A 27320-nucleotide genomic window follows, 5' to 3' on the forward strand; every position below is an offset into this window, starting at 1 on the left:
CACTTATTCAAGGCCTGTCATCCTCCACGTGTTTTTGACAACGCAACACTGAACCTGCAATCGTGCTTATCATTTTTTATTGTGTTTTGCAAAAACGGAAGTTGTTTTCTTCAAATGAAATGGTGATATCTGTTGATTTAATAGGAAAAAGACAGTGACAGTACTTATCGTAAAACAGATGTGAAGGATGTGTGTTTCATTGATTGTAATTGGGTAATAAAAAGTTCCAACATAGTACACTGCTCTACGACGTGTGTCTAAACTCCAGAGTCGCTCAGGCTGGCTTGAAACGACATAAACATTTAATTTGTGTCCGCAACCAGCAGAGCCGTAACAGGTTAACTTAATTGGAATAAATGTGACCGTAACTCTTTTTACAGAGCTGCCTTGTCTTGGAGGGTGTTGTGGAGCTAACTCTGATGGGAGAAAAAGTTACTCTGCCTCCGCGTTCCCATTTCCAAGTGCCATACTACAACGAATACGGACTGCGCAACACCACCGATGAGAACGCGGTAATTTATTACTCCTTGTCGATTGTAAATGACTCCTCAGCCCCTCCTGAATAATTGTGTGTGCTTCATTTGATAGTAGTCAGTGGCGATTTGAGTATTTCCTCAGGCCGGTAGTGGCTATGCGGTCGGAACTGTGTGCCGTAAATACCAGATGACATTCATGACCAGCTGTACGAGAAAGATTATGGTACGCTTGATGCTGCAAGAAAATGATCAAATCAGCAAAATTTCGATATGCTGAGGTACGGCGCGATAACTTTTTGCTGAATCCACGGTGGCCGCTGATTTCTGACGTCGTCCAAGGGTTGTGGTCGATCTAAGTAATGGTATGTACACTTGTACATTTATCGCGGTAAATTCAGCTTTCTAACGCTGTTCAACCTTTTTAATTCAGTGAACCCTAGAAGTTGTTGTGATGAAATAGAAGGAAAGGGGCCCCTAAATTAGTTTTCACTGTTTGCCCCCTTTGAAAGTTTAAAAAATCAAAAGCCCCCTACTTTTCAACTTGTCGAAATAAAACACACAATAAAATTGATAGTAGATTGACTATCTGACAATGTCTTATTTAGTGACTGCATTGCATGATTGCTGAATTCCTGCATTAAATCTCACAAGTGGGTACTAAATTGTTTCAAGTCACTAAACTGGGAAAGTGAACTCAAGATCAAGTAGCTTATTGCTGTACTAGTAATTTTATCATGTTTTAATTTACATCTATTGTTATGGCGGAGTATACTAGGGAATGATAATTTTTTCATGTCCCCACTAAAATGGATCAGTGTGACAGGGTTTCTCTAGGATTTCCTTAGTGCTGACTGCTGACCCATAAGATTGTGGGAATGCGTCAAAATTTATATATAACTTAGTAGGCAGCTGGTACGGGTTTCGGTCAAGCCGTTGAGAGATGTCCTACCTTCTATGGTTTGCCGGATATCGAAACAATGAAACATTTAGATAGGGGGCGTGGTTTTAGTCAACCTTTCTTTCTCTGAACATAAATAGCACTCAGCAAACATACAGACATACTATAATTACAATATTTACATTATGTATGAAATTCTTGCGGTTCTGTGGATGATCAGATGGTCTTATTATTTGAGAGTGACCATTGACCATATGTAGGCTACGCATTGATCATTCCTAGCGTTTGCGGTAGCATATTCAATAATTATATGCGCAGTAATCCAGTGAATAATGAAGGGTAGGGGTTTTTCTCGTAGTTCTGGCGTCTTGAGTGCAATCAAAGAGTCGCTGTCCGAGTCGCTTCATTGGTACCTTTGGGTTTTTATTTTGATTGGTGTCGTGAGCGTAATCATTTTTGAGGTCCAAGTTTGTTTTCCATTCCTGAGGTTGGGTGCTCCTATTCATAAATTGCTCTTATTATGGTTCCTGTGTGCGTTCTCTCATATACTTATCACATGATTTCTTCGGGTGTTCACTACCAATGATGGTCTGTGAGTAATTCTCCAGGTCTTGTCTGAGAAAAATTAATCGCATGTTGTACATTCACTTGAAGCTAGAGTGCAAGGTTTACTTAATCATGTTTGCAAGATTAGTGCGAGTATTATCGTGTTGATGTCTTGGCCTGTCACTCTGTACGGGTACAGGCTTTCCCATTCCTTAAGAACAGTTGCCTGTAGTTAAAGTCAGCTGTGCTAAGATATATTGTGACGTCGTCTGCAAGCGTATCTAGGTCTATGCATCAATTTGAATACCTTCAATTCCTTCAGTAACGCATACTATGTATGCCAAGAGATCAGTGCAAATTGCATTCTTGTTGGATGCCTCAATGTATCAGTTATTGTGACTGCATCGTGTCCGTTAACTTCAAATAAGGGAAAAGAGGCCAAGATGAGACACTTCCAAGTCATGATCTTGGAAAATATTTTCATTATAGGGATAAATTCCTCTCCAGAAAGCCATCTGTGATGTTTGATAGGGACACTGCTCTTTGCAAAGCTGTTGCAGATATATTTGGAATATCTTATGTCTTCACAGTTGGACCAGGATGAGCACACATCCATCCATCGCAGAATTATATAGGCTTTTTATATGGCCCAACCACGCTAACATCAAGGGGCTGCAATTTATGAGAGGTATGGGGAATTATTGTTAGCAGGACAATACCATTCTCTTTGGCCATGTCGCTAAATGTAATGCTGACATGGAGTATTTAACGGTCAGGAGAGCATATGGTATTCTTGACGGGATGTGGCAGATATGTTGCAATGAAAATTTTCTCATCGACCCATCCATTCCCTGAGCAGCATCCAATAGACCCAGCTGGTGCTGTGTTAATGAAATGATTGTGATACATTACATGACGAAAAACATACATAAACTGGCGGAATTGCATTCCCTATAGTGGAAATGGTACAGATTGCAGTCACTAACTCTCTTTCAGCTGAGGTAACGGCACCTACTTGCATTGAGTTTATTGCAGTTACGTCACGAGACATTCCCACGATGGGAAAGGAAATGGCAAAGGAATGCATCAAAAATAGGCAGGGTCCTCAAGCCTTGAAAAAATATAGCATATTCTGCATTTACACCATTATATCGAGTGAAAAATATCCATTGGCCGGAATATCTGCGCTTTTAGTTTATAATATAACTCGCGAGCGCCGCGTTGTTTATTGTTATTGATTTCTCAATCATCTTATGAAGGGTTTCTTCTGTTTCTTGCTCTTGCGGTCGCGGAGTTCGTCTTCCGAGTCTGCGCTAGAAGGAGTGCCAAATCCATTTCGTACTCATGAGCGGGTCTCCTTGTATTTTCCAATTCCTTGCATTCCATGCTGCCTGTTCGAAAATGGATTTGACTGAGATTAGTGATTTTTCATTACATTCCGTTATCGGTGTTGTTGGCGTCGTGTTTATTACGATTTGTATATCGGCTTCTTGCTTTGCATATCTGGTGATCTCACTCCATATAACGCGCCAAAATATAATTGGGTTTCCGCACTGTATGGAAACCAGTCTCATAAACATTCAAAATATCTGTACTTTCGAGAACTTAAGCTCGGTTTTTGAAAAACTCTCCCCAACAGAATGTCTGTTGAATATGGTGGACCGAGCCAATGATGTCGCTTCCGGTGCTCTTAGCGATAGGTCAGGTATCAATTTTAGCAGGCCGATACTGACACACTCACACGGCCGGTAACCAATAACATAGGCCGATAATAATATGGCAGGAGTAGGGAACCATTTCCCTCCAAATATCTTATGTATTAGGCAAGTTGGCACTTGCACAGATGTGCATGCCAAAGAAGGCTGAAAACCAAACAAGCAAACTGAAATCAGAAAGAATTGTGCACAATTATTGAAATTTAGGCTAGCCCAAAAAGCAAAACGTGATCAGTCCAGTAGACGTATGTTGTAATGCAGGAAGCACAGTTTCTCTGCATGCTCACCAGTGAACCTGTCCTCCCTGCAAAGTGTACATCTGAACGATTTCGATGAAATCACGTTCACTGGGAACAGATGAGGGTGGCGGGTTCAGATACTTTCTAGCTAGTAGCTTGGGCTAGTAGCTTGTGTCTTCCGTCATCTTTTCTTTGAGGTGTAGGTATAGTTCGTCATCAATACAACTACTTTCCTGGGTGCTGTCACTGTGTGTTAAACAGTGCATCAAGACAGCCACTTGCAGCTGTCGTCGTCGGTGAGTCTAACTGTGGTCTCTTGGAATCCTCAGGTGTTGCTGAAGCTACATATTCGCTGCTTGCCAGCCTTATTGCTCTTCAATTTATCAAAACGTTTATCCAAGATTGTCCTTATACCATTCCTGAGCTTCCTAATCTCTTCCGTTTGTGGTCTAGTAGCATTGTCATCATGAAGTATCATCTTCAGTACTGAGATTCATGGAATTATACATGAAATAGATAAGTCACTTTGGCTTACTTGAGGAGTGACCTCTTCTATTGGAAGAAGAATTTCAATAAATTGTGCTACAAGGTCTCAATGAAGAATAGTGGGGCGTGTCAATCCACCATGTTCGCCACAGTACTTATTCATGGCACGCTTCTGCGCTATCATCCTTTGAAGCATAGGCAGAGTTGAATTCGATCTTGTAGGAACCGATTGCAAAATACCATGCTCAGGCAGACCGTGTTCTTTTTGGATTATTCGCAGACATTGTTTAGCCAAGATTGAATGATTGAAGTGAGTGGCGCACTTCTTAAAGAATTGAGATACCTTCAGTTACAGCTTTTTATGATGAAAGCACATCACCTACCACCAGTTGCAAACTATGCGCCGTGCAGCAAAGGTCTGGAAGTTCTGCGTGTCTCATTCCTTCCACAATATTTGACCCATTGTTCCATTCTTCGAGCATCCTTAAAAAAGACTCTCTGAGATATTCTCCGGAGTGAGACCCCTGCATCACTCTCGTATTCAAGACTACTTGTTTTCTTGACCACATGGTGTCAATGAAATGGCATGGTAAACTCATAAGAGACTTGGTGGCACCTGACCAGCAGTCTGTGGTAAATGACAGATATCTGCCCGCTTTAACTGGCTCAATCAAGAATTGGACTTTTTTTAACAACCTTGTCATCATAGACTTTCTACAGCTTTTCTGTCCGGTTATATTTTCACTTTTCAAAGCATATCTTGGTTCTAAGACTGCCATAAGCTTTTTACAACCCTCATCAGACGCCATAGTGAATGCCTGATTGTCAGTTACGAGCATCCCAATTATTAGGTCATCAATTTTCATGGACCTGCCATCTGTAGCTTTCCAAACTGTTTTCTTATTTAAGCATATCTTCTGATGTTCTCTGTGAAGCATATCTTCTGATGTTCTCTGTGAACTGGAGGCGGTCTCACCGTGCCTGGATATTGTTTCATTGAGTGCCATATTGTGCAATTCGTGGTGATGAATCGGAAGATGGGCCCACAAGTTGAAAGGGTTTCCGTGCTTCCCCTATGTCTCTCCCATGCTAATACTGTCTTTGCAAGCTGTACAAACTGCTTTACCTGCCACTCCATCCTCTTCAAAATACTTCCATACCTCACTTTTGTGCTTGAGTGCCTTCATCTTAGTCAGGATATGACACATACATCCTCTGCAGCTGCCGCCAAAAGGGAAGACTGATCCTTCCTGTGTTGTTTTTGCTTGTATTGTGGCATCTGGTCAATGAAGATAACTATTGTACACCTATTATTTCTGCTGTAAACAGTTTAAATCACAAGCATATCAAGGCATTCAATGTAAAAGTATTCTTATACTCATGTCTCAACTTACCCCCAATATTTTGTCTCATCTTACCCCTACACTGCCATTATTGAGTAACCTTCAATGAAAACTTCTCTGTCCATGGCTTTTCAAAAGTAAGTGCATGGCTACACTGCTAATATTGTAATCTACTTGCTCCTTAATGTCATTTTATAATATTGAGTATTACTCAAACTATCTTTTTTATTGCGTACACTGCATTAAAAAAGTCCACACTGGACATGAACTAGCTGATGTACGGTTCTGGCTCTGGAGCCCTCCTTATCATATCAAAATTCAAAGTTAATTTCCTTTTTTGTCTCATCACCGCAGTAAGTTCGTGAACGATATCATCGAGCTTTTTTTTTCACTTTCTGTTTCCTCGTCTCGTTCTCCTGGTTAGTCGGGTTGTTTAGATTGCGGTCTGTCATTAGGAATGGTAATTTCGTGATACCTGTTCAATCTAATCGCCAGCTGGTGCTCGAGCTTTTCTCAACATTTCCCCCGGTTCGTCGCTTCGTCTTAAACACCGGCTTGAAAAAAACATGTCCAATATTATGGTAATGTCGATTAGGTTGATACCTCCATGAGCTTCTTTCTGGATTAGTTTCCCATATTCTGCTATGTTGTCATTTCCGAATAGTAACCTGGTGGTTTCTTCTTTTATCTTGCTTCTGATTTCGTATGGTATTCCCTGACCATAGTGGCAGGATATGTAAATAGCAGGACTATTTTTTCATTTCTGCCAAGTGTGAGGCTTTTAATATCCTCAATGAGCGTGGTTGCTTTCTTGAATGGTTGTTTCCACTGAATTTTGGGTCCTCCCTTGTCTTTCTGAAAGAAGTAACCTAGGATGTATTACTCAAATTAAAAAATACCTGTTTACCTGTATTGGTATATTTCTGATACACCTCAAACCTGTCTCTCTTAGCTACATGGTAGAGCTATAGAATGGCATTATGAGAGTTACATGGTTGAATGATTCTGTAAATCAACATATTGTTCCCTGAAAAAATCCATGTCTCATCTTACACTGTGTCTCATCTTGGCCTCCTCCATCCTCGAGTCTCTTTTTACGAGTGACAGAGTAAAAGGCTTTTTTATAGCCTTCGTTAATATCCCTTTCCTCTTATGACTATTCGAGAAAAATACGATGACTTCTTGGATGTCCCTAACAGTTTTTTGCATCGAAGCGTTGCCACATGTGTTTGAGAGGACTAGGTTGAGTCGATGCAAACTGCAATGTGTGTAAGTAGCAGCTGGAAAGTTCTCAGGCACATGAGCCTGCACGCCATTAAAACAACCAGACATAATAGCAGCGCCGTCGTATCCCTGACCTCGCATGTTGCCTGGGTCGATGCTCCACGATGTTAAAGTTTGTATTAGAAGCTCTGCGTGTGCTCTTCCAGTTAGATCCTTGGCTTCGACGAAGCCGAGGAAGTCCTCGCGAATACATCCATTCATATCTTGATCGATGTGAACGTAACGTATACACAGAGAAAATTGTTCAAGCTGAGCGACGTCGCTTGTTTCGTCAGCAAGAATTGAAAAGTATTTCGCGGCAGTCACTCTTTCAACAATCTTTGCTCTAATGAGATTGGCAAATAGTTCAACAATTTCATTTTGAGTTGTTGCACTAGTGTGTGTGTGGCAGATCCGTTGGCAAAATGATATGATGGGAATTTGTTTCCAGAAGACATACTAAATCGCAAAAGAGATCGAAAGTTTCCTTCATTGCGCGACTGGTTGAAGTTGTCTTCCACAGCGCCAGAATCTCGGTGACAGCAAAGGGTGTGATGTTTTGGCGGCCGTATGATTTTATTGCTTGGATAATCGATTTTATGGCTTCGCGATTGGTAATCACGTCTTGCTCCATGTTCGGATTCATTCTTTCCACTTTCGCTCGTCCTGTCGCTCCCATGCTAACACTGTCTTGGCAAGCTGTACAGACTGCTTTACCTGCCACTCCATCCTCTTCAAAGTACTTCCATACCTCACTTTTGTACTTGAGTGCATTCATCTTTCTGATCTCTGCTCCAATTTACAGGAATATCAACATGATTGCTTACTGTGTAACAATACGCAATTTCTTGACATTTCGTTTTGTAACACCATGAAACATTTTGCATTGATTGACAATGTGGTCGGCCAGTTTCTTATGCATATTGTCAGAGAATATTTGCCTCTTTTGGCGGAGATTTTCATAGCCAGAAGCTTGTGATCCGGAATGTAAATACCGACTCAATGTCGATTTATCAACTCCATGTTTTGCACTGCCGATCTTATCTGCCGCCAAAAGGGAAGACCGATCCTTTCTGTGTTGTTTTTGCTGCTACCGTGGCATCTGGTCAACTAAGATAACTATTGTACAGCTATTATTTTTGCTAAACAGTTTGAATTACAAGCATATCAGTGAATTACAAGCATATCAAGGCATTCAATGTAAAAGTCTTCTTATACCCATGTCTCAACTTGCCCCCCAGATTTTGTCTCATCTTACTCCTACACTACCATTATTGAATAACCTTTAATGAAAACTATCCTGTCTATGGCTGTTCAAAAGTAAGTGCATGACTACACTTCTAAATATTGTAATCTACTTGCTCCGTTAATGCCATTTTATAATATTAGTCAAACTATTTTTTTATTGCGTACACTCCGTCGAAGAAAAAGTCCAGACTGGACATAAAATAGTGGATGTACGCTTCTCGCTTTGGAGCCCTAGTTATTATATCAAAAGTCAAATTTCTTTTCCTTTTACGTCTCATCACCCCAGTAAGTTCGTGAAGGATATCACCTAGCATGTTTTCTCTTTCTTTTTCCTCCTTACGTCACGTTCTCCTGTTGAGTCGGGTTACTGTAGATTGCAAGATCCGTTGTTCTCTGTACTGTTTTGCTCCCACCATCTTATACTCCCTTTCCTTCCATACTGCCTGTTTATTGATAGATGTTGGTATCGTTGGGACTGTTTTATGGACCTCGGGCAGGTTCTCTGGGAGTCAATTGGATTATAGTCTGCATCCCGGGTTTTAGTGCAGCTTCGTTGGTGACTTTCTACAAGCCTCTAGGATGGTAGTTAAGACTTCTTTGGTTTCTCTGCAGTCTAAGAAAACGTGTACATGTGTTTCACTAAGATTTCCTCGCAGATAACAGTCACTTGTTCTCGCGACTTCTCTCGGTGGGAGTCTCTCATTTGTTTGTAGCATATGGTTTGCTATTAGCATGTTCATTTTTCGCTGTTTAGAGGTCAGGGCTCCGTGAATTTTGTTTTTTTGAGGCCAGTTTTATGTGATACTAAAGGTCTCTTTTCTTCTGGAGTTTTATGTCCTCTTTCGTTATCTTCATCTCTCTCATTGCTTTGTTCATCTCTTCCCAATGGGGTAGCGGCTACAAAGAGTGTGGTCTGTCATTGGGAATGTTTTTTTTTCATGGTGCCTGTTCAATCTGAGCTCCAGCTGGTAGTCGACCCTTTCTCGCCATTTTCCCTGATTCGCCGGCTCAAGAAAAAGCATCTCCGTTATTGTGGGAATGTCAATTAGGTTGATACCTCCATGAGCTTCTTCTGGATTAGTTTCCCTTATTCTGCTCTGTTGTCATTTCCGAATAGTAACTTGGTGGTTGTTTCTTTTATCTTGCTTCTGATATTGCACGGCATTCTGACCATGATGGCTGGATATGTAAATGAAGGGAGTACATTAGTCCTCATTAGGACTACCGTAATTTTCCAAGTATAGTACGCCCCCATGTATAATACGCACCCTTGAAATAGCATGTAATTTCTGTGAAAAAGCCACTACCTGTGTATAGTACACGCCCTCAATTAGCAGGTGACCGAGCAAGCGTCTGCTACGAGAGCATTGTGTTTGTATGGAGCGTGTTTGAAATGAACAGCAGAAAAGAACCAAACAAGGCAAAGTGTTATGAAATAAAAGACAGCCTGCACTACGCGATATTTTATTCGCTGATTTTGTTGTACTACTTAGCACATACCGGTACTTTCATAACATGACAATACATCAATCAATACGGACTCTAAAATCCAGTGAGGGAATTATCAGAGTCTGAATCTGGCTCGTTGAAGAGGTTTTGCAAAGCTTGCAGCTGATTCTGATCATCAGTGTACATCTCCTCATCTAGTACGCAATCATCATCTTCCATCTCTACTTCCATAGCCCGCGGTGCAACCTGATCCTCCCACAGAATGTCATCTTCGGTGCCATCCATTTTGTTCGTGAGGCAGCACTTTTTGAATCCCTTGATGATGATGTTGGGATCAAGCTCTTCAAAATGAATGCTTGGGATTGCTGACTTGCAATATTGCAACATATCCCCAAATTTCAAAATCTGAGGTTCTGAAGGTCTTCGTAAGCTTTCATGGGCAGCAGATCTCTTAACAGTGCCTCCTATTTCATCACAAGCTGACTTGCCATGACTCGTGGTGACCATTTTCATCAAAATCATCTTCATGTTTGCACAGTAGGGCTGTTGAAAAAACTTTTTTCCTGAATCTTGCTGGCTATGTGATTCAATTGTTAGGTTGCCTTTAAAGACGGCGCACACCAAATTTGAATTTATTCCAACCGGTAATCAGGGATATCGTACAGTTTGAAAATTTTGAATTTACCCAAAAATGCCAAAATATTTTTTTCTAATTTTTCTTTCAACTCCATGAAATTGTTGCGCTGTCTTCAAAAACGATGCAAAACAAATTTGACTCAATTCCAATCCGTAGAAGCGGAGTTATTTTAGTTTTTCGGTGACAATTCTTGGATTAACCACCGATCAAGGATAATCACAGAATTATCAATGAATAACACAAATAACTCCGCTTCTATGGGCAATACTGCAATTCTGGAACTCAATCATCTTCACCAATCCATCTAAACCAATTCCAATGACTGGAATGTGTTTTACGGTACTCGGCAACAAAAATCTCAAACGTCAATTTTGACAAAATCAGTGAATGTCAATGACCTGAAATATACATTGATTTCACAACTTTGAGAGTACATATTAGTTAAAAGCTCATTTTCTTTAAAATAACTCATTTTCTTTAAAATCTATGTTACAATAGCTTTCATATGACACCATTCACAAAATTTTTGAAGTAGACAGAAATGAGAGGGAGACTTCTAAAATATTGTTACGCTTGAGTGATTTCCATGAGCCATGACCTTCAACTTGCGGTATTTGCTAGGACAGTACACAAGAAATCATTATTTGTCACTTGCCTAATAGAATAGATCAATATCTACCACGTATCAAGAAGAATAACTTCTTAAGGATTCCTAATTAGCTCTTTGAGTTGCTCTGACGGTCTTTGATGTATAATTCACGTTTTACAGGACATCCCAATCTCATTATTCATGTTTAGCCAATGCACAATGAGTCGGGGCTCGAGCTTTTGAACTTTCAATGCATCTTTTGCCTGCAAGAAGGTTTTTCGGAATGTCCTTTCTCGTTGCCCTGGGAATCACCATTCTGAGAGAGTTTCATGCAAGCAACAGAGCCATTAATAGTTCGAAAGCTTCAGTCCTGCTCGTTGTGTATTGGCCGAGCATGAAGAATGAGATTGCGATGACATGTAAAACATGTGATGCGAGGGAGTGAGATTGGTGATTCCCAGGGCGATGCGAAAAGGCAATCCCAACTCTATCGCATCACAAAGTCATCGTCATATCGCATCACAAAGTCATCGTCACTAACTTGAAACAGTTCTCATACATTCCAATAGGAGCTGAGAATACCCGTTATTTCTGCTAAAAGTCATTACGTTATCTGTTTTTTTAGAAAGTGATATTCCAATTGTACATTTCTGACTCAAACCCAAGGGAATAGACTTTTTCCTCGACGTTGTCATGGCAAATCGTACTGCCATGAGTTTGCTGAAGTCATAGCTATATTCATCCTCTTTGTCAGGTACATCTAACTGAGTTGCTTGAGAATGCATCAGCAGGTTTATATTCTGTGACATTTAAATCCGTCAATGTAATGAGTGATCTCAAAATGGAACGCATTGTAGTGGAGAGAAGGTCAAGATGAGACACTCTTCTGATATTTCAACGCCAATCGAAAAAACTAATGCTCTCTGAGCATCGATTTTGGTACCGATGGAAATCCTGCCATCTGTACTATTCATATGTATGTTTTGAGTGATATTGAACAACATACTCTCGAAGTTCTCGGGCTTCTAAAATTGTTGGTCAAACGTCTTAACTTACCTCGGGGTGAGGGTAACATGACACACGCTGAGTCCAAGATGAGACACCCCAGGAACTCTTGTTAATTACAGTACCAATTTATCCCGAATAGATCTATCAATTGGTAACATAATGAAAGAAATATTTTAACAATGAAACATTCAACTTTCGGAACGAATTTGCACAACATTTTTCGCTATGTCCTTAGAAGTAAATTATCCATGTGATGCAGCAACAAAGGGGTGTTGCCAGTCTTCATCACCTGAGACTTTTCATAAAAGATCTCATCCTTCTCTTTCGGTCACTTCCAATTCTTCCCTGCCCTTCTCATGACATTGAAATGAATATCTGCCTCCTGGACTGCCCTGACTTCACCTAGATAGTTTTTGTCCTTCACAAGTCTTGAGCACTCAATCTCTGACTATAAATTCTTCCAATTCTTCACCCACTGAGCTGTCATCATCGAAAAACATTTCCTGTTCCTCCTCTCTCTCTGTATAGATTGACTGTACTAACTTTCTTTGTAATCTTCTTCGTCTGCATACTTGATCAGTGAAGTTAGATGGGTTGATGAAGTCAAAATAGTTGATCTCTTGCTCTTTCTGTTGGCTTGAAAGAGTGGACCTGTAATTGGAAACGTCAACATTTTTCTTGGTGATGCATTTGCCAATGCAGATAAAGTCAACTAAATATCTTGTTTACTGCTGATCTCTGTCGCTAACAAATGATGGCGCAAGGTCATGATATTGGAAAATATTTTCATTATAGGGATAAATTCCACTCTTCAGATACCCATTTGTAATGTTTATTGGAGACATTACTCTTTGAAAAGCTGTTGCAGATTTATTCGTGGGAGTTATTGTTAGCAGCGCAATACCATTATCCTTGGCCATTTCGATTAATGGTATTCTGACATGTGAAACGCGATTGTCCAGTATTAGGAGAGCATCTGGTATGCATGACCAGATGGGGCAGAAATGTTTCAATGAAAACATTCTCGTTGCCCATCCATCCAGTAGATCAAGCTGAAATGAAATCATCGTGATATCATTATGAGGAAAACATAGACTGGCGTAATTGCATACCCCGTAACAGAAATGGTACAGGTTGCAGTCACTAACTCTCCTCTTCAAGCCAAGGTGACAGCACCTACTCGCTTCATGCCTTTAAACATTACTCAGTTTCTGCACTGTATGGAAACCAGTCTCATCAACATACAAATATATGTGGCAGTGAATTTGTAGGCCCTTGTCAAGCACTTCGGGATTTTTTAAAAACTCACCAACAGAATGTCTGTTTAATGAGATGGACTGAGCCAATGATGTCGCTTCCCGTTCACTTAGCGATATGTCATGACTGTTCCGAAATCCTTGGCACCAGTCACGTCCAGCTTACTGCATGACAATACGCAATTTCTTGACATTTCATGTTCGTAACACCAAGAAACCTTCTGCATAGATTGGCAATGTGGTCAGTCAGTTGTCTGAGAATATTTTCCCCTTTTGGCTGAGATTTTCATAGCCAAATTGTCCACTTTCGTGAATATGCTCAGTGCGTTGGAGTCAATGTGAATGGCGAGACAAAACAGTGATCCACAATTTCTTAGCGTTCCGTGTTTGGAAAGCAAACATGAACAATCAACTGAGCTTGGCTTGTGATATTGGTCGTTTCATCCAATTGAAGCCCATAGCAAGGAGCATAACGAAGCACTGCTATAACGATGTCTTTTAGTGATGTAGTAATCATGGAAGATCTTCTCTGCATTGTACTGTCAGACAAGGTAGTCACAGACGCCACTTCTCCCTGCAGCTCTTGTACTGCACGCTCTAGACGCGGTTTCATGACACTTTCTGCTCAGGTAAATGGCTGCTGTTGAGACACAAGGACACGAGCTATATATAGTGATAATACAACCAGAGGTTGATGGGAGTGTGTCATAATTGCTTGTTGGAATTGTTGTCGCACACCGAAATCTCGTGTTTGTTGATTGACGAACAACACTGACTGGTTCCTATGTTCGGAATGTTTATTGCCTGTGCAGGGGTGTAGACAGGGGTAATCGGTGTCCCGTTTCCAAGCATGAATATGCCCCTTCTTAAATCTATTTCCAGTGACCTAATATTTCTTATTCTAATTTGACAATCCCCAAATTGCCGCGCGGCATCGTCACGCCATCGGTCGATCAAGCAATGCAGTGCATCACCACCTTTTTCTCGTATTGTTCTCTCGTCTACGGAAGCCCAAATCCCCATCGTCACATGGTTCTCTCGTCTCGTCTGAACTCTATTATCCGGTTACAAGAACACTCGCATGAGATGTCATAAAATTCCGATGGCGCGCGAGTTGGTTTTCGTGCTTGCTCGCGGTTTATTTATTATCAACAAACTTTAGAACTTGAAAATAACAACTGTACAAAAGCGAATTCACAGCAATCGCATTCAAGTGGCAATATGTAATCTGCGAGAAGATTTGTTGACAAACTTTCGCAAAACATTCAACTTGGATAATTCGATTTCTCGGTGTATATGTATCAAAGCCAGGCCGTTTAGTCGAACTGATTTGACTGCATTTCAGAGAGTTCCACTGAAGCGGTTGTTATAGGTAGTGTCACCAAGATCTGAAATCCAATTGAAATGGTACAGGCACGCGTTTTGATCGAGAATTCTGGTCAGCCTACCTGCAGCAATCGTCTGATGTTAGGAAAAGTATGCTCTGGAGCTGAGTTGAATGCACAGAGTGCATTCGTAGGAATCGATGCGGGATCAGCATTCCTCCATTTCTGCCGCCAGGTTGCCAGCTCGTTTTGTAAGGTGACCAAATCATCGAAATCGTCTTCATACTATCTAAATAACTCCGAATCGCTTTTTTCTGCCCATGAACCTGTGTGAAATGAGTTGATATATCGTAATTTGTCACAAAAATCATCTTAACATCACCTTTTCATAATACGTACCTGTATTTATCCTCGCCGGCAAAATCGCAAAATATTGCGCAGCTCGACGAAATGTATTTCCAAATCGTTCTTCTAGCTCTTTGATTATATTTTGCACAAACGGCCTAAAGGTATTCTCCAAGGCATTACTCTTTACGTCGTCCTTGCTCGCAATGGCACTTCACAGCCCCCTCCATATCATTGGGATGTCATGGTCACAAACAACACTTCACGCATTTTCAAAAAATTGAAGAAAATTAGCCATGATTTCTTTGGAAGTGTCTACAACATTGGTCACTATTTCCTCGCATTTTATTAAATCCATATTTACGGCTTGCAATGCAACGTAAAGAGCATGTGCTGTTCCGGGAACAGTCACCAGAATACACGTTAGGAATTCCATTGTCCGTATCCTTTGCTTACATTCAACTGCAGATTCTTTAGTGGGTGCATTGTCATCGCCATTTTCTATTTCACCAAGAGCGTGAACGATAGCAGAATATTTTTCCCAGAACACTAACACAGCATCATGGCGTTCCACCCAGCGATTTACACAAAACGGAGCTAGTTTTGTCCTTGGTGTATTAGGGCAAATAACGCTAATAGCCTCCCTCAATATCTCTCCCCTCTTGGGCTGTTGACGAAAAAAACGATCACTTCGTGGACACTCTTAATTGTTCTTCTTATAGTAGCATTTCCATATGCATGTGAGAGAACGAGATTAAGGATGTGCGAACTGCAATGTGTGTATGTAGCTGAAGAGAACTGTTCACGCACAAGAGCTTGTACGCCATTAAAGCGTCCAGATGTGTTCGCAGCTCCGACACAGCCTTACCCACACATGTTTTTCGGTGCCATGTTCCATGAAGTCAAAGTTTGAATCAAAAGGTCCGCAAGTGCGCTCGCCCTGTTAACTTCTTGGGTTCTATGAAACCAAGAAAGTCTTCACGAGCACATCCATCCATGTTTTGTCAGCGTGGACGTATCGAGCACTCAGTGATAATTGCTCGAACTGAGCTGCATCACTTGTTTCGTCCGCGAGAATAGAGAAATATTTCGCGGCAGCAACTCTCTCTACGATATTCTTTCTAATCAAATTGCCACAGATTTCAACGTTTTAATTTTGAATTTCTCTACATTGGTAGAGGGCATTGGTGGGAGCAGTAGCAAAATTTTCCGACAAATATTTATTACCATAAGATATGGAGTATCGAATTAGTGCGCGAAAATTGTCCTTCATTAGAGAGAGATATGATATTCTTTTTCACCTGCACCATTGAGATGCTTTGAAGACAGAGTTGCGATACGGCCGTGAGGTCATCTAGTCTGCGCCTCCGTTTTTTCTCCTTGCTATCCGTGATTGCTGAGCTCCTAGCAGGATAGCTGCGGAGTGCGGATATCAATTTTCGAGTCTGGTATGACTCGGCCGGGGATTGAACCCACGACCTACCGATCGAGAAGCCGAACGCATAACCATCACACTATCTCACACTATCAGTACGTGATTGCTAACCATAATCATTTCCCAGGGGGCCAGAATCCCGATGGCCGCGAAGAGGTATGTTTTCGTGACCACAAAATATGATGATGAAATTCGAAGCTTCGGCACCCGCAATGGCCTTCCTCTCCCTAGGTGAACTCATTCTTTCCACTACCCTACCCATTTTGTACGTTGTTTCCAAACCGTCTGCACTTCTCTCTAGCCTTCTTCCAGTTCTACATTGGCTCGGTGACGAATTGTCCTAATTGCTGGCCGTTAACTGCATCCACGGCAAATAGCCGACAAAACACCCAGTATGCCCCGTCTTAAGACGGACTGTAGGCTAACCACTTGAATGCGTGTAGCCAACATCTCTGAAATTTAAGCCAGAAGACTTTTTTGGCGTAGCGATATTCTTTCCAATGACCAGTTGAATAATTGAATTTGATTTGGTCCTAAACTTTATTACGACGCTTATGAGAATGGGTGAATTGTTGCGAAGAACATGGTCCTTCGGTCTGACTTAATTCGACTCGTCCCGATGGCGAATTGAATTCGGATGTATCGGACAGGCATGTTGCTCAGTGATGTTTGACAATGAGGGCTTGAAAAATGATGTAATAGATCTTTCCGGTCTTCTTCATAACCACAAAACATCCCTTGCCTGATCCAAATCGCTACTTTGCCTAGCCTCACTCGACGAATAAAGAAGCCTTCCCCCAATAACAGCGTGAATAGCAGCGACATATCCTAATATCGACTATTATTATTACTTACACAAAAATGTATACTATTATTCTAATGCAACACGGCCATTGTGTGCTGCATTGTTAGATAATTTTTTCTTAGTGTGCTGGTTAGGGTGATGGCTAGTTGGTTGTCCGCTCTCTTGTCCCACTTTGACTTTGCTTGTCCTTCGGCATTGTAGCGCTGGTCGGATGTAAATCATCTCCGTGATCCTCAGTATTGCTGGACAAAATCGAGTGCATGAGTGATACGATTCTAAATCACGTATTATGCTTCGAGTCGAGTATGCGACTATCACTCATTATGATGTAATGATAGTATGTAATAAATCCCGTGGAATAGCGCACACGTTACAGCAGTTCAATATTTTATTAGGTTAGGAGAACTAATAACCCCAACGGCAACTGCGATGAAAGCAGATACAAAATCTAGGTTAACGCGCGCTGACGACCGTGCTGCTGCGTCCATCTTCCTCAACATGTGTCACGGCTGGTTGATCAGCACGCGGGCGCGGCGATTGCAGGGAACGAAATGAGTCATATCAATACTCCCCCCCCCCTTTTGAGAAGGGCATGGATACTTAAAGTTCAGTGGTTTCCAGGAAACCAGGACTGTTGAAGTCGGCCAGTCTGCATAGTACGCGTCTGTAGCACATGCACTTCGTTCTGCGAACTCTCCTGTTCATCCGACTGGATGGGGTTCAGTGCAGTACCTGGTTCTTCCACCGGGTCAGCAAAAGCATTTTGTTGAAGTGGTTCCCACTAGTTTATCAACTGTTGGTTCGAAGTCGTGATATCCCCGAAATGTAGTTTAATATCGTTTAGGTGGCGGATAAACTTTTTACCAGCCGAAAAGCGGAGGACCTCTGCACCATCTGCATGCAGCTTGGTGATTTTGTAGATCTACGGTCCATAAATCGGTTCAAATTTAGTTCTACCAAAGATGACTTTTTGTCCTATAGAGAGTTCGCGATCTTGCCTTTTGTTCGAGGCATTGATGGAATTTTGCCTGTATATTTTCAGCTGATCTTTTTCTAACGCTGGTTGTACCTCCTTGGATCGGTATCCTGCCAATAAGTCTTGTAGGGCCCTATCTTTATCCTGGTGCTGCGCGTGGGCTACTTTCATAGCTTTCCCAAGCAGTTTCATGAATGTTTCCACAGGATTAGCCTGTGTGTGATATGGATCAAATTTTGATGTCTAATTCCACGTTGCTGCGAGAAATCAGCTAAGTCCTTTGAGTTAAACGGCGGACCATTGTTCGTTCGGTGGACGTCAGGCTGCCCAAACTGATTGTAAGTGTTTGCTATAGCCGGGATGACATGTTTTGCTGATGTGCTTTTCACGATCTTCACATCGGGTAATCTCGTGCTGATGTCTTGTACTACTACGGCATGGCGTTTGTCAGGCATTGGCCCAAATAAATCAATGCTTACCTCATGCCATGGCTTCTTAGGAGGTAAAATCACCTTTTGCGGCTGCTTGGTGCCGGCGTGAGTAAACTGTTGGCAAACTTGGCACGCTTTTATCTTGTCTTGTGCCGGTTCTGGAATCCAAAAATGGCTTCGTATACGACGTTTCAGGTTAGTTAGGCCTGGGTGCCCACCCTGATGAGCTTTGTCAATTGCTACTTCCCACAAAGTCTTGGGTAGAATAATCTTACGACGTTTCAGGTTAGTTAGGCCTGGGTGCCCACCCTGATGAGCTTTGTCAATTGCTACTTCCCACAAAGTCTTGGGTAGAATAATCTTATCTTGCTTGAGCATTAGGCCATTACATAATATAATCTTATCGATGAATTTCCGGAACATGTCAAGCGACGAGTCCTTCTTTGGAATATATCCTTTACGTATGCATTTTTGGAGACGTGACAGATTCTTGTCAGTCTTTGTTTCTTCTATGACACGGTCCATCACTACATATTCAGTGTAAGGAGCATGCTGTAAGAGATACACTGTTCTCTCTAGTTCATTGACTTCTCTTAGCCACGACCTTGGAGCGAATTCTATAGATTCAGCGTGTCTTCACAAGTAGTCCATCTTCCTCATCATGTGTCACGGCAGGTTGATCAGCACGCTGGCGCGGCGATTCCAGGGAACGGAATGAGTGAGATGAGTGAAATGAGAAAATATGTACCATTTATGCTACTGCAAAGAATGTAAAGCCAATTTCACATCACATTGAAGATACTTTGGTATTTTTTCGACCATACCGATTCCATTGCACTTGTGACAATGTTGCGGGTTGGTCATGACTTTATAAATATGTTATTTCCAATAACCTTCGTAGCTTTGTACTATCTGTTTCGTATGCTGCGATACGGTCAATCACGGTTTCAAGGCTTCCACAGTGAAAAATACTATAGAAAGTATAATTCTTGTTGATGAATTTACTTTCAGTGGCGAGGAGCGCATTATTTCAGTACTCCAAAAAATCGTCTCTTACTACTCGAATCATTGTAATTAATACGCGATTCAGATTCGAGTACTCAAATCATTGTGCCCAGCCCTAATCATCAGTATGTCTGGTAGCTCGAACCCGCCATTTTCTTTCTTCTGTATGACTTTATCATAGTCTACCTGCTTCTCCATCCGGAAGAGGAAAGACATGAGTTCTCTTTATAGTCTTCGTCCGATGTTCTTTGGAATTCTTCTTGTATTTGTTCTGTATGTAAATATGGTCAGGATGTTGGTTTAGGGTAGGGCTGGGGCTACTTTTTCATACCTGTGAAGATGCATCTTTTTCAGATCTTGGATTAGTTTGCTGGGCTTTTTCATTGGGTCGTCGCATTGCTTTTTGGAGATCTTTTGAGTCTTGCGCAATAGAGTTTGTCAAGATTGTGAGCTCTTTCGTCCAGTGGAATGAGGTTGGTGCCGTACGCGACCTCTTTTCAAAGCTCATCCCGTACGTCTTTTCTCGATTGACTGGCAGTGTACTTATCCAAATTCTTGTATTATCTGAATTGCACCCTCACTCTATTTTTCTTCTAGGAGTGTGATTGTGATGTCCTCTGCATACGCTGTTCAAACGATTTGCTCTTTAAAGCCGCAAATTCTGTGTCCTTTTATTTCTTTGTTTAGTCTTTGTAGGAGGTCCTTGTCGTATACTTCTTGGATAAAGTTTTGAAAGCTCAACCCGAAGCCGGCTTGGTCTATGGCTGCGTGCATAAGCCCATGGTCAATCGAATCATACGCTTTTTTTTCAACTATAGCGACAGTCTGAGGATTGGAGGTGCATCAGCGCTCTTTTTATTGAGTAATTATTGAAAAGGAAAATAATTAGTGCTTGTATTTCTCCAGACCATATGCAACTACTAAACACTCTCTTTCTATATTCAAGTTCAGGGCTATGTGATACAGCCGAGATACAGTGGCTAAACCCAAAATCATGATACAAGTATTTTGTATGATATTTGGCACCACGCACCAAAGACACTTTTTGAAATTAATTTTTCTCTCCATCCTTATATCTGTGTTGAATTTCAACATCACAACTTGCAAAGACTACACAGTCACCTGGATTCGGCCGGCCTGGGCTATAACTTTGGTATGACGAGGCAGAGCTCGCCAAACCCTCATTGTTGCCTGAAATAAAACATGATTGAATTGTCCGACCAAGATTGTAAAAGGGCGGTTACGTCGGGTCTCAGGTACAGGGTTGTAACCAAGACAAAAAGTTCCGAATCACAAATCAATCTTTTTCTAATACGCGACTACAACTAGCTGCTGTACCTATTTTGCTAACATGCAACTAAAATCAGAAACAATGATCTATGAAAATCCGATAATAAGTCTTAGAAATAGACTTCCTGCAGATAAATGGCTGTTTCTGGCTTGGTTGGTCTCAAGTCAATACACAGAGCGACTCAAGTTGAGTGTGGTCATGACTCTGACTTTGACTGTGACTGGGAAAAATTGAGTTCTTGAGTGATTCGAGTACCACTCTATATGATGTCACAACAGTATGAATAGTGCGAAAATCTCAAATCCGTACATTTTATGCGACCACAAGGAATATAATGCAACAATAAAGATTAATTGGTATTTTTTCGACCATACTTATTTCATTGCAATTTGTGGCAATACCTTGAGTTGATCACGACGTCACAAGATGTTACTTCAATAATGTGTGTAGCTTTGTTCTATGTGTTACGTATGCTACGATACGACTAATCGTAGTTACAAGCTGTCACAGTGAAAAATTTTATTGCAACAATAATTCCCATTGATACAGTAAAAAAAATCATCTCTCACCACTTGACTCCAATGGTTATAATTATAACTCGAATCACTGTGCCCAACCCTGGTCACGACTTGCACTACAGTGTGAATGCATCTGAACTATGATTCGCATTGATAACTTAACTCTTAGTGACAAGTACAGTGACACCCGTGTTTGGAACCTGTATTTTTCCAGCCCTTTTTGGCATTAGGTGAAGCCGTCAGTCGAGCACGCGTAATTTCCAGCTTATCCTTTCTTTTGTGCAACCTGTGAGGCAGCTTACCTAAATTGTATGTTATCACTGCTCTCTTAGGACCTGTAAGAGAGATCTTGAAAATATTCACATACTTAATTCAAACAACACATTTCTCTCTTGGGAATGCAGCAGCGTGCTTTTCAATTAGGATCGTGATGAGACAGTATTGGAGCATAGTTCTTTTATTTTGTTCTGCGCTTTTTTGTTGTGTTCCTCCCATTTGCGGAAACATTTTCTAGGTCGGTTTCTTAAGGGCTATTGTGAGCAAGTTTTGTTGAAAATTCATTACGATATCACGCCTACAAGTGATGATGATTCTTGTCACATCTTGTGGAGCTTTTATATTGCGTTTTTCTCTCATTTCGTCTTCAGCAAGTTTCAGGCCCCTTGGTCAGATAGTATGTGCTCGTAGAATCTCACTTGTTGCTTTTTGAAAAGTAGTTTTTCACCGTCCATTGATATATTTGTTCCACAAAGCTTCTACCATTTTCATAAATGCCATATCATGCTCTTTATTGGTAGCATTAAAGACAATGTCATTTGCTAGTCCATGTCATGTTCTGGAATCAACATATTGCGGTGAATATTCCTTCTATTCATTGGGCATGTTCTCCAGAAATTACTGATTTTGCCACATACCACACATCTACCCTTCTTCGTGGCTGAGCAATTTTTCGCATGATCATGATTCGTCCCATTCCAGTCTGTTTCTTATGCAGGCCTATCAGTTAACTAACGTCTAGATCTGAACTTGAGAGAGATCGCGTGAGCGAGACGAAACCTTCGGATGAGAATACATTCTCCATGAAAACAGTCACCAAATTTCTCTCTCTCCCTCTTACCTCTATTTCTTGCGGTGTTGTTGTAGGCTATTAGTTTCTTGAATGCAATCCCTCTCGTCACTCGGATGCATATTGCTGCAATCTCACCTAGTTTTATTTACTACTTCACGTCATTCACTACCAGAAGTGAGTATTACGATCTGGACTTTGGTACATTGTTTAGTTTTTAGTCGTATACTTGCTTATACGTCAATGTGATTACCAGGGGCGTAGACAGGGGGGTAGAATTGAAGAACGTTCTACCCCCTTCCAGGCTCGATTCTATCCCGAAAATCCCAAGTCAACGCTATTGCTATAACAACATTTCTTCACGTTATCGCCTAATTTCAATTTGCTGCGCGCGACGCCGATCGCCGACGCTGATTATATGCCTTTTTCTCGTCGATCTCTCGTCTGTGGAAGCGCGTTTATGCAAGCGTGAAAGGGGCATTGTTAGATTTTTCTCTTAGCGAGGGTTAGCGATCAGCTTAATCCCTTTATTCTGAATGCAGTCGTCGCGCAATAATAACATTTGTCGCGTCGTTCACGCGTTGTTTTCTCATCAACAGTTCATTGTAAACGATAACGAACATTAGTAACATGAAAATAACAACTTATAACTGAATGAAATCATGTTTTAAAGCATTCGCATCTGATTCGTGCTTTGCCGAACTCAAGCCTGTTCCCCAAAACAGCGTGAAGACACAATACATTCCATTGGCATTTTATAGTTGACGCCATTGTTTTGCATTGTCTTGACCTCAATGACCATGTATACGTCATACTAGAATATGCCTTTCGTGATCGGTATCCCACCGGGACGCATTCAGCCTTCAATAGCCGCGCCGAAACTTGTTTGAGATTCCCTCGCTTTGCGAATAAGTCATTATTCACACGCCGGTACAATTAGTATATGCGCCATGTTCGAAATGAATGGAATTAAAACGCCGAGAAGACGTTACTCTTGCACGCGAATTGAATCATGTCAAAATTCATGAAGATATAACAGATTCTGCGCCGTATAGATTGTTCGTCGTGAAATGTTGTTCTGGTATCGTTTCAAGGTCGATTACTTATTTGAATACAAATAAGATCTCCTGCACTGTCACGGGATGAGCGCGTGCGCGTGGTAACATGATCCCCGTGCAAGCTGTTGATTGCTAACTCGCTTTCAATAACTAGATCCGCCAATTAGTTACGCTTGCTTTCAAAAGCGTACGGAATACAGAAGTCGCTATAGTTAAGGTATGACGCATAGAGGCTCATTCTGCCCCCTTTATTCAGTTCTACCCCCTTTTTATCTCGGCTGGCTACGCCCCTGGTGATTACTAATGCAATAGTACATCTTCTGACTTTGTCAGAATTCATGCTAATTGCAAGAGTTGATACGTTTAATCGACAAACCGTCATATGTTTTAGGGAACTTGAGTGAAATTGTGTCAGGTTATGGTTTCTTTGAGGCTTTGTATATGCCTCAAATCTACCAAAATCAGTTTGTTACTTGAATTACTCTCCTTCGTTCTCCCGACCAACTGGATTGTAGATGACGAAACCTTTGTCGCCAAATTATAATAGCAAACTTCAGGCCATTATCAACAATATTGTAACTTTTGTAATGAAAAGCCTGCATCCACCCTCCTTCATTATTTTGCCACGGGAAGTATGGCATTCATGTGTGGCAGATAAGCTGGCCTATTTCTCCTTCAATAGGATCATCAACATGGTTTGACAAACAAGGCTCATCTACCTGTTACAAGTTATGCTAGATTCATGTTAGATTCATGTTGTTCAATTTCCCATAAAACCAACCATTTAGACCCCAATGCTTCTGTCACTGTTCCATGTATGCTTGCGTCAATCCAATTATCTCTGTATAAGACCATCTGATCATGAAATTACCATGTCTCAATTGACACTCTTGAATGTGTCCGTGTTCTTGTGTTCTAATTCGATTCTGCCAGTTTTCAACCACAAATACTCTTATTTACCTTAGAATAGTTCAGGAAAAGCTTGAGATGTGAGCAACATCTCAGTTTCATGTAAATCAGCTAACGATATCATCTCCCTCAAACTGTTCATCTACCTGTGCTCTGAATTTTGGCAGAGCATATCCTAGGAACTTGGAATAACCTTCTGAATATGACTGATAATATCCTATAGCTTGCCTGAATAATAGTTATCAAAATGTAATTTCCTCCTGAGATACCATGTCGTACATTCACATGACACATGACATCATGTTCCCAAGAGCTTACTGACTTGCATTGATGGACATTTGGTCAGGTGGAAAGTCAGAGGTTTCTGTCGATAAGTCATACATAAGCCAGTTTTGTTTTCAATTTACCTTACATATAGATATGTCTGTCTACTTGACTATTGATTCCCACCACCGAGAAACATGGAACTTGGCAAAAAGAGTTTGTCACAACTTTAAGGGTCATCAAACCAAAAAAAAAGGTTGAACAGCACTACCGTAGAGATCTGAAAACATCGTAATAGATGTTAGGTCAATGTCTGCGAGCGGGATAGTCTAAAGCAGGGGTTCTCAACCCGCGGCCCGCGGGCCGCATGCGGCCCGCAGACGATTATTTTGTGGCCCGCGACATCTTTCAATATAATCACTACTGGCCCCGCATTATTATGGAAGGCCGATGTGTCACATTCGTCGAAGAACAGTTGTTGTAAAAAAGCCTAGAAGCTTGAAATGATAGCACGATAGTTTCATCTGGAGGTGCGCATATTAAACGTTGCTTTAGCTTGGTTTCAAGCCCAGCAATCCATATTTCGAATCATTTTAAAATTGCCGGCTACGTGACAGACGCATTGTTCAAAATTGCTTGGAATATAGCTAAACCTAAGAATCTGCTAGAGAAGGTATGACTTCAATACAACTTTAACGCACTGTGCAAATAGTCGCTGTTTCCGGAACTTACAGCAATTCCCACATCACCTGACAAATTTCGAAGCTACAGTTGTCTGATTCAACAATTACCAGAAGAGTAACAGCGATCTCAGTCGGTCTTTCATCGCATGTTCTGTAACACGTTGCCACGTAGACTACTTTAGCCTAGCATTGAACCTATCCATCGATGCACACAGTGCACACACATTGCATAGCTAATTATCCTGGTGCTTTTTATAGGAATAGGCATGGGCATATTTCTAGAGGAAATCCTGATGGGGCAAACGTGGGAAGGGGACCATGACATCAATTTGACAAAGCTGACTTCTATAACTATTAGTGTAGGGCTCCAGTCATGGAAGGAAAGGCGAAGAGTTGATTGATTTGCTCAGAAATGACCTCTAACGTCTCAATTCTTCTCATATCACTGAGAGCTCAAAGTGATAATGATATCAGTAACGAAAAATCACCGTAATTTTATACTTACTTGCTCGCTCACGCTTTGAAACAGAGAGTTCGGTTCTCTGGTGATGGAAGGGTTTGAGGGGTGCATATACTATAATACCGACATGGCAATGAATGGAATGTACTTTCCATGAAGGCATTTACTTGCGCCACTTGAAGATCGATATTCTCACAATAAATTACAGCAACTGCCAACCTACGTACGCTCTCCATCAGTGCTTTAGAATGCATAAAAATGCACTAAATGCCCGAATGACAATGATAAATAGACCTAAATTTAATAGTAGCCCACAAATACATGGTGATAATGTTCTGCGGCCCGCAGCATCTTTTAGTGTGAAAGTGCGGCCCGTTATACGAGGGAAGTTGAGAACCCCTGGTCTAAAGCAAACAGCAAAAGTTTGAAATTCGATTTGGTCTGTCATAACTCTCATAAAATGATTTACATTCATGCAAATGTAATATGGTGTTGCTGTATATAGGACACGGTGAAGCGGTATTAGCGAAAGCAATGAGCTAAACGCATTTGTCATTCTGCTGGTCACAGCTAGCGGAAGAAATGGCATTTTTATGCTGTTTTTGCAAATCAAAGGTAGTGTATTTCGTATTATACTACCGGTACGTAAATACCAAGACAGATAAGGACTGGATTCAACACTGAAAAGGTTCCCATTCGGACCTTGATCAACGATTCAAGTAGCCCTGGTGTAGACAATAGTAAAATCTCTTTCTCTTTTTGACAAGCTCAGAAATCAGTGGCCGCCGTTGGTGCAGTGTGAGTTATCTCCCCGCACTTCAGTGTGTTGTTTAAAATTTGCTGAGTGTATCATTTTCTTGCTATATCAGGTGTAGAACGTAATAACTATCTGGTATCTAATCACAGTGCTGACTAATTCTTCGTATGAGGCGAACGTCAGTATCGGAATCCTGTCTGTAGTTACCCGAGATGAGCGGATTAAATATTTTGAATTGTATATCCGATCCAAATTCAGCCTAAATCATTTCATCCGACTCTGCCAAATCCAAATCTGTGCTCATCTCTGGCAATTATATCGCAATTACACCGTTCCACACCAATATCCACCGCCGGCTTGGGAAATCATTCGAATCGCCGCTGCCTTTGTGCTCGTGATTTATATTTTTACTGTTTCATTATTTTATCCGACTTATTGTAATTCTTCAATTTCTTCAATAGTTCTTCACACTCTTTACTGCAATTTCTCTATTCCGTCTAGCTTTATTAAAATTCGTTACCATGATTAGCTCGATATAAATTTCTTTACCGACTTCATTGTAATTTTTCTATTTTGTGTTGCTGTAAAGTTCTTCGCGTTTTTTTCTGGAATCTCTCCAGCCTAATTATATTTCGTTACCATGATTAGCACGATATAAATTTCTTTACCGACAGGAAATCGATTTCCTTGCCTTTATGCTTGTAAATTATATTTTTACTGTTTTACTATTCTGACCGACTTTATTGTAATTTTTCTATTTTTTGTTGCTGTAAAGTTCTTACCATTTTTTATTGGCCTCTCTATTCTGTCTAGCTTTAATAAATTTCGTTCCAACAGGA

At 41.1% G+C, this 27320-nt stretch overlaps 1 protein-coding gene and 1 pseudogene across 3 annotated transcripts in view; one reads left to right on the top strand and one right to left on the bottom strand.

Moving 5' to 3' along the window:
* The window catches only part of LOC145454503 (uncharacterized), a 54998-nt gene extending 27678 nt beyond the window's left edge, over positions 1-27320 (top strand). Inside the window, exons 18-19 of one of the 3 annotated variants that reach the window (XR_013920146.1) lie at positions 381-18665; positions 18756-27320. Coding sequence is in view for 1 of the 3 variants with exons in the window: in XM_080332494.1 (XP_080188620.1) it covers positions 381-566 (186 nt within the window). In the remaining 2 variants the exon portion in view is untranslated. Of the gene's footprint in view, positions 1-380 lie in introns of all 3 variants that reach the window. The other 2 variants (XR_013920147.1, XM_080332494.1) reach the window with 2 other exon arrangements.
* Positions 4200-5367, bottom strand: LOC145454504 (zinc finger BED domain-containing protein 4-like; annotated as a pseudogene).

The sequence above is a fragment of the Botryllus schlosseri genome, chromosome 13 (genome assembly GCF_051294905.1).
Source record: "Botryllus schlosseri isolate E-star chromosome 13, Bs_hap1, whole genome shotgun sequence".
Lineage (NCBI taxonomy): Eukaryota > Metazoa > Chordata > Ascidiacea > Stolidobranchia > Styelidae > Botryllus > Botryllus schlosseri.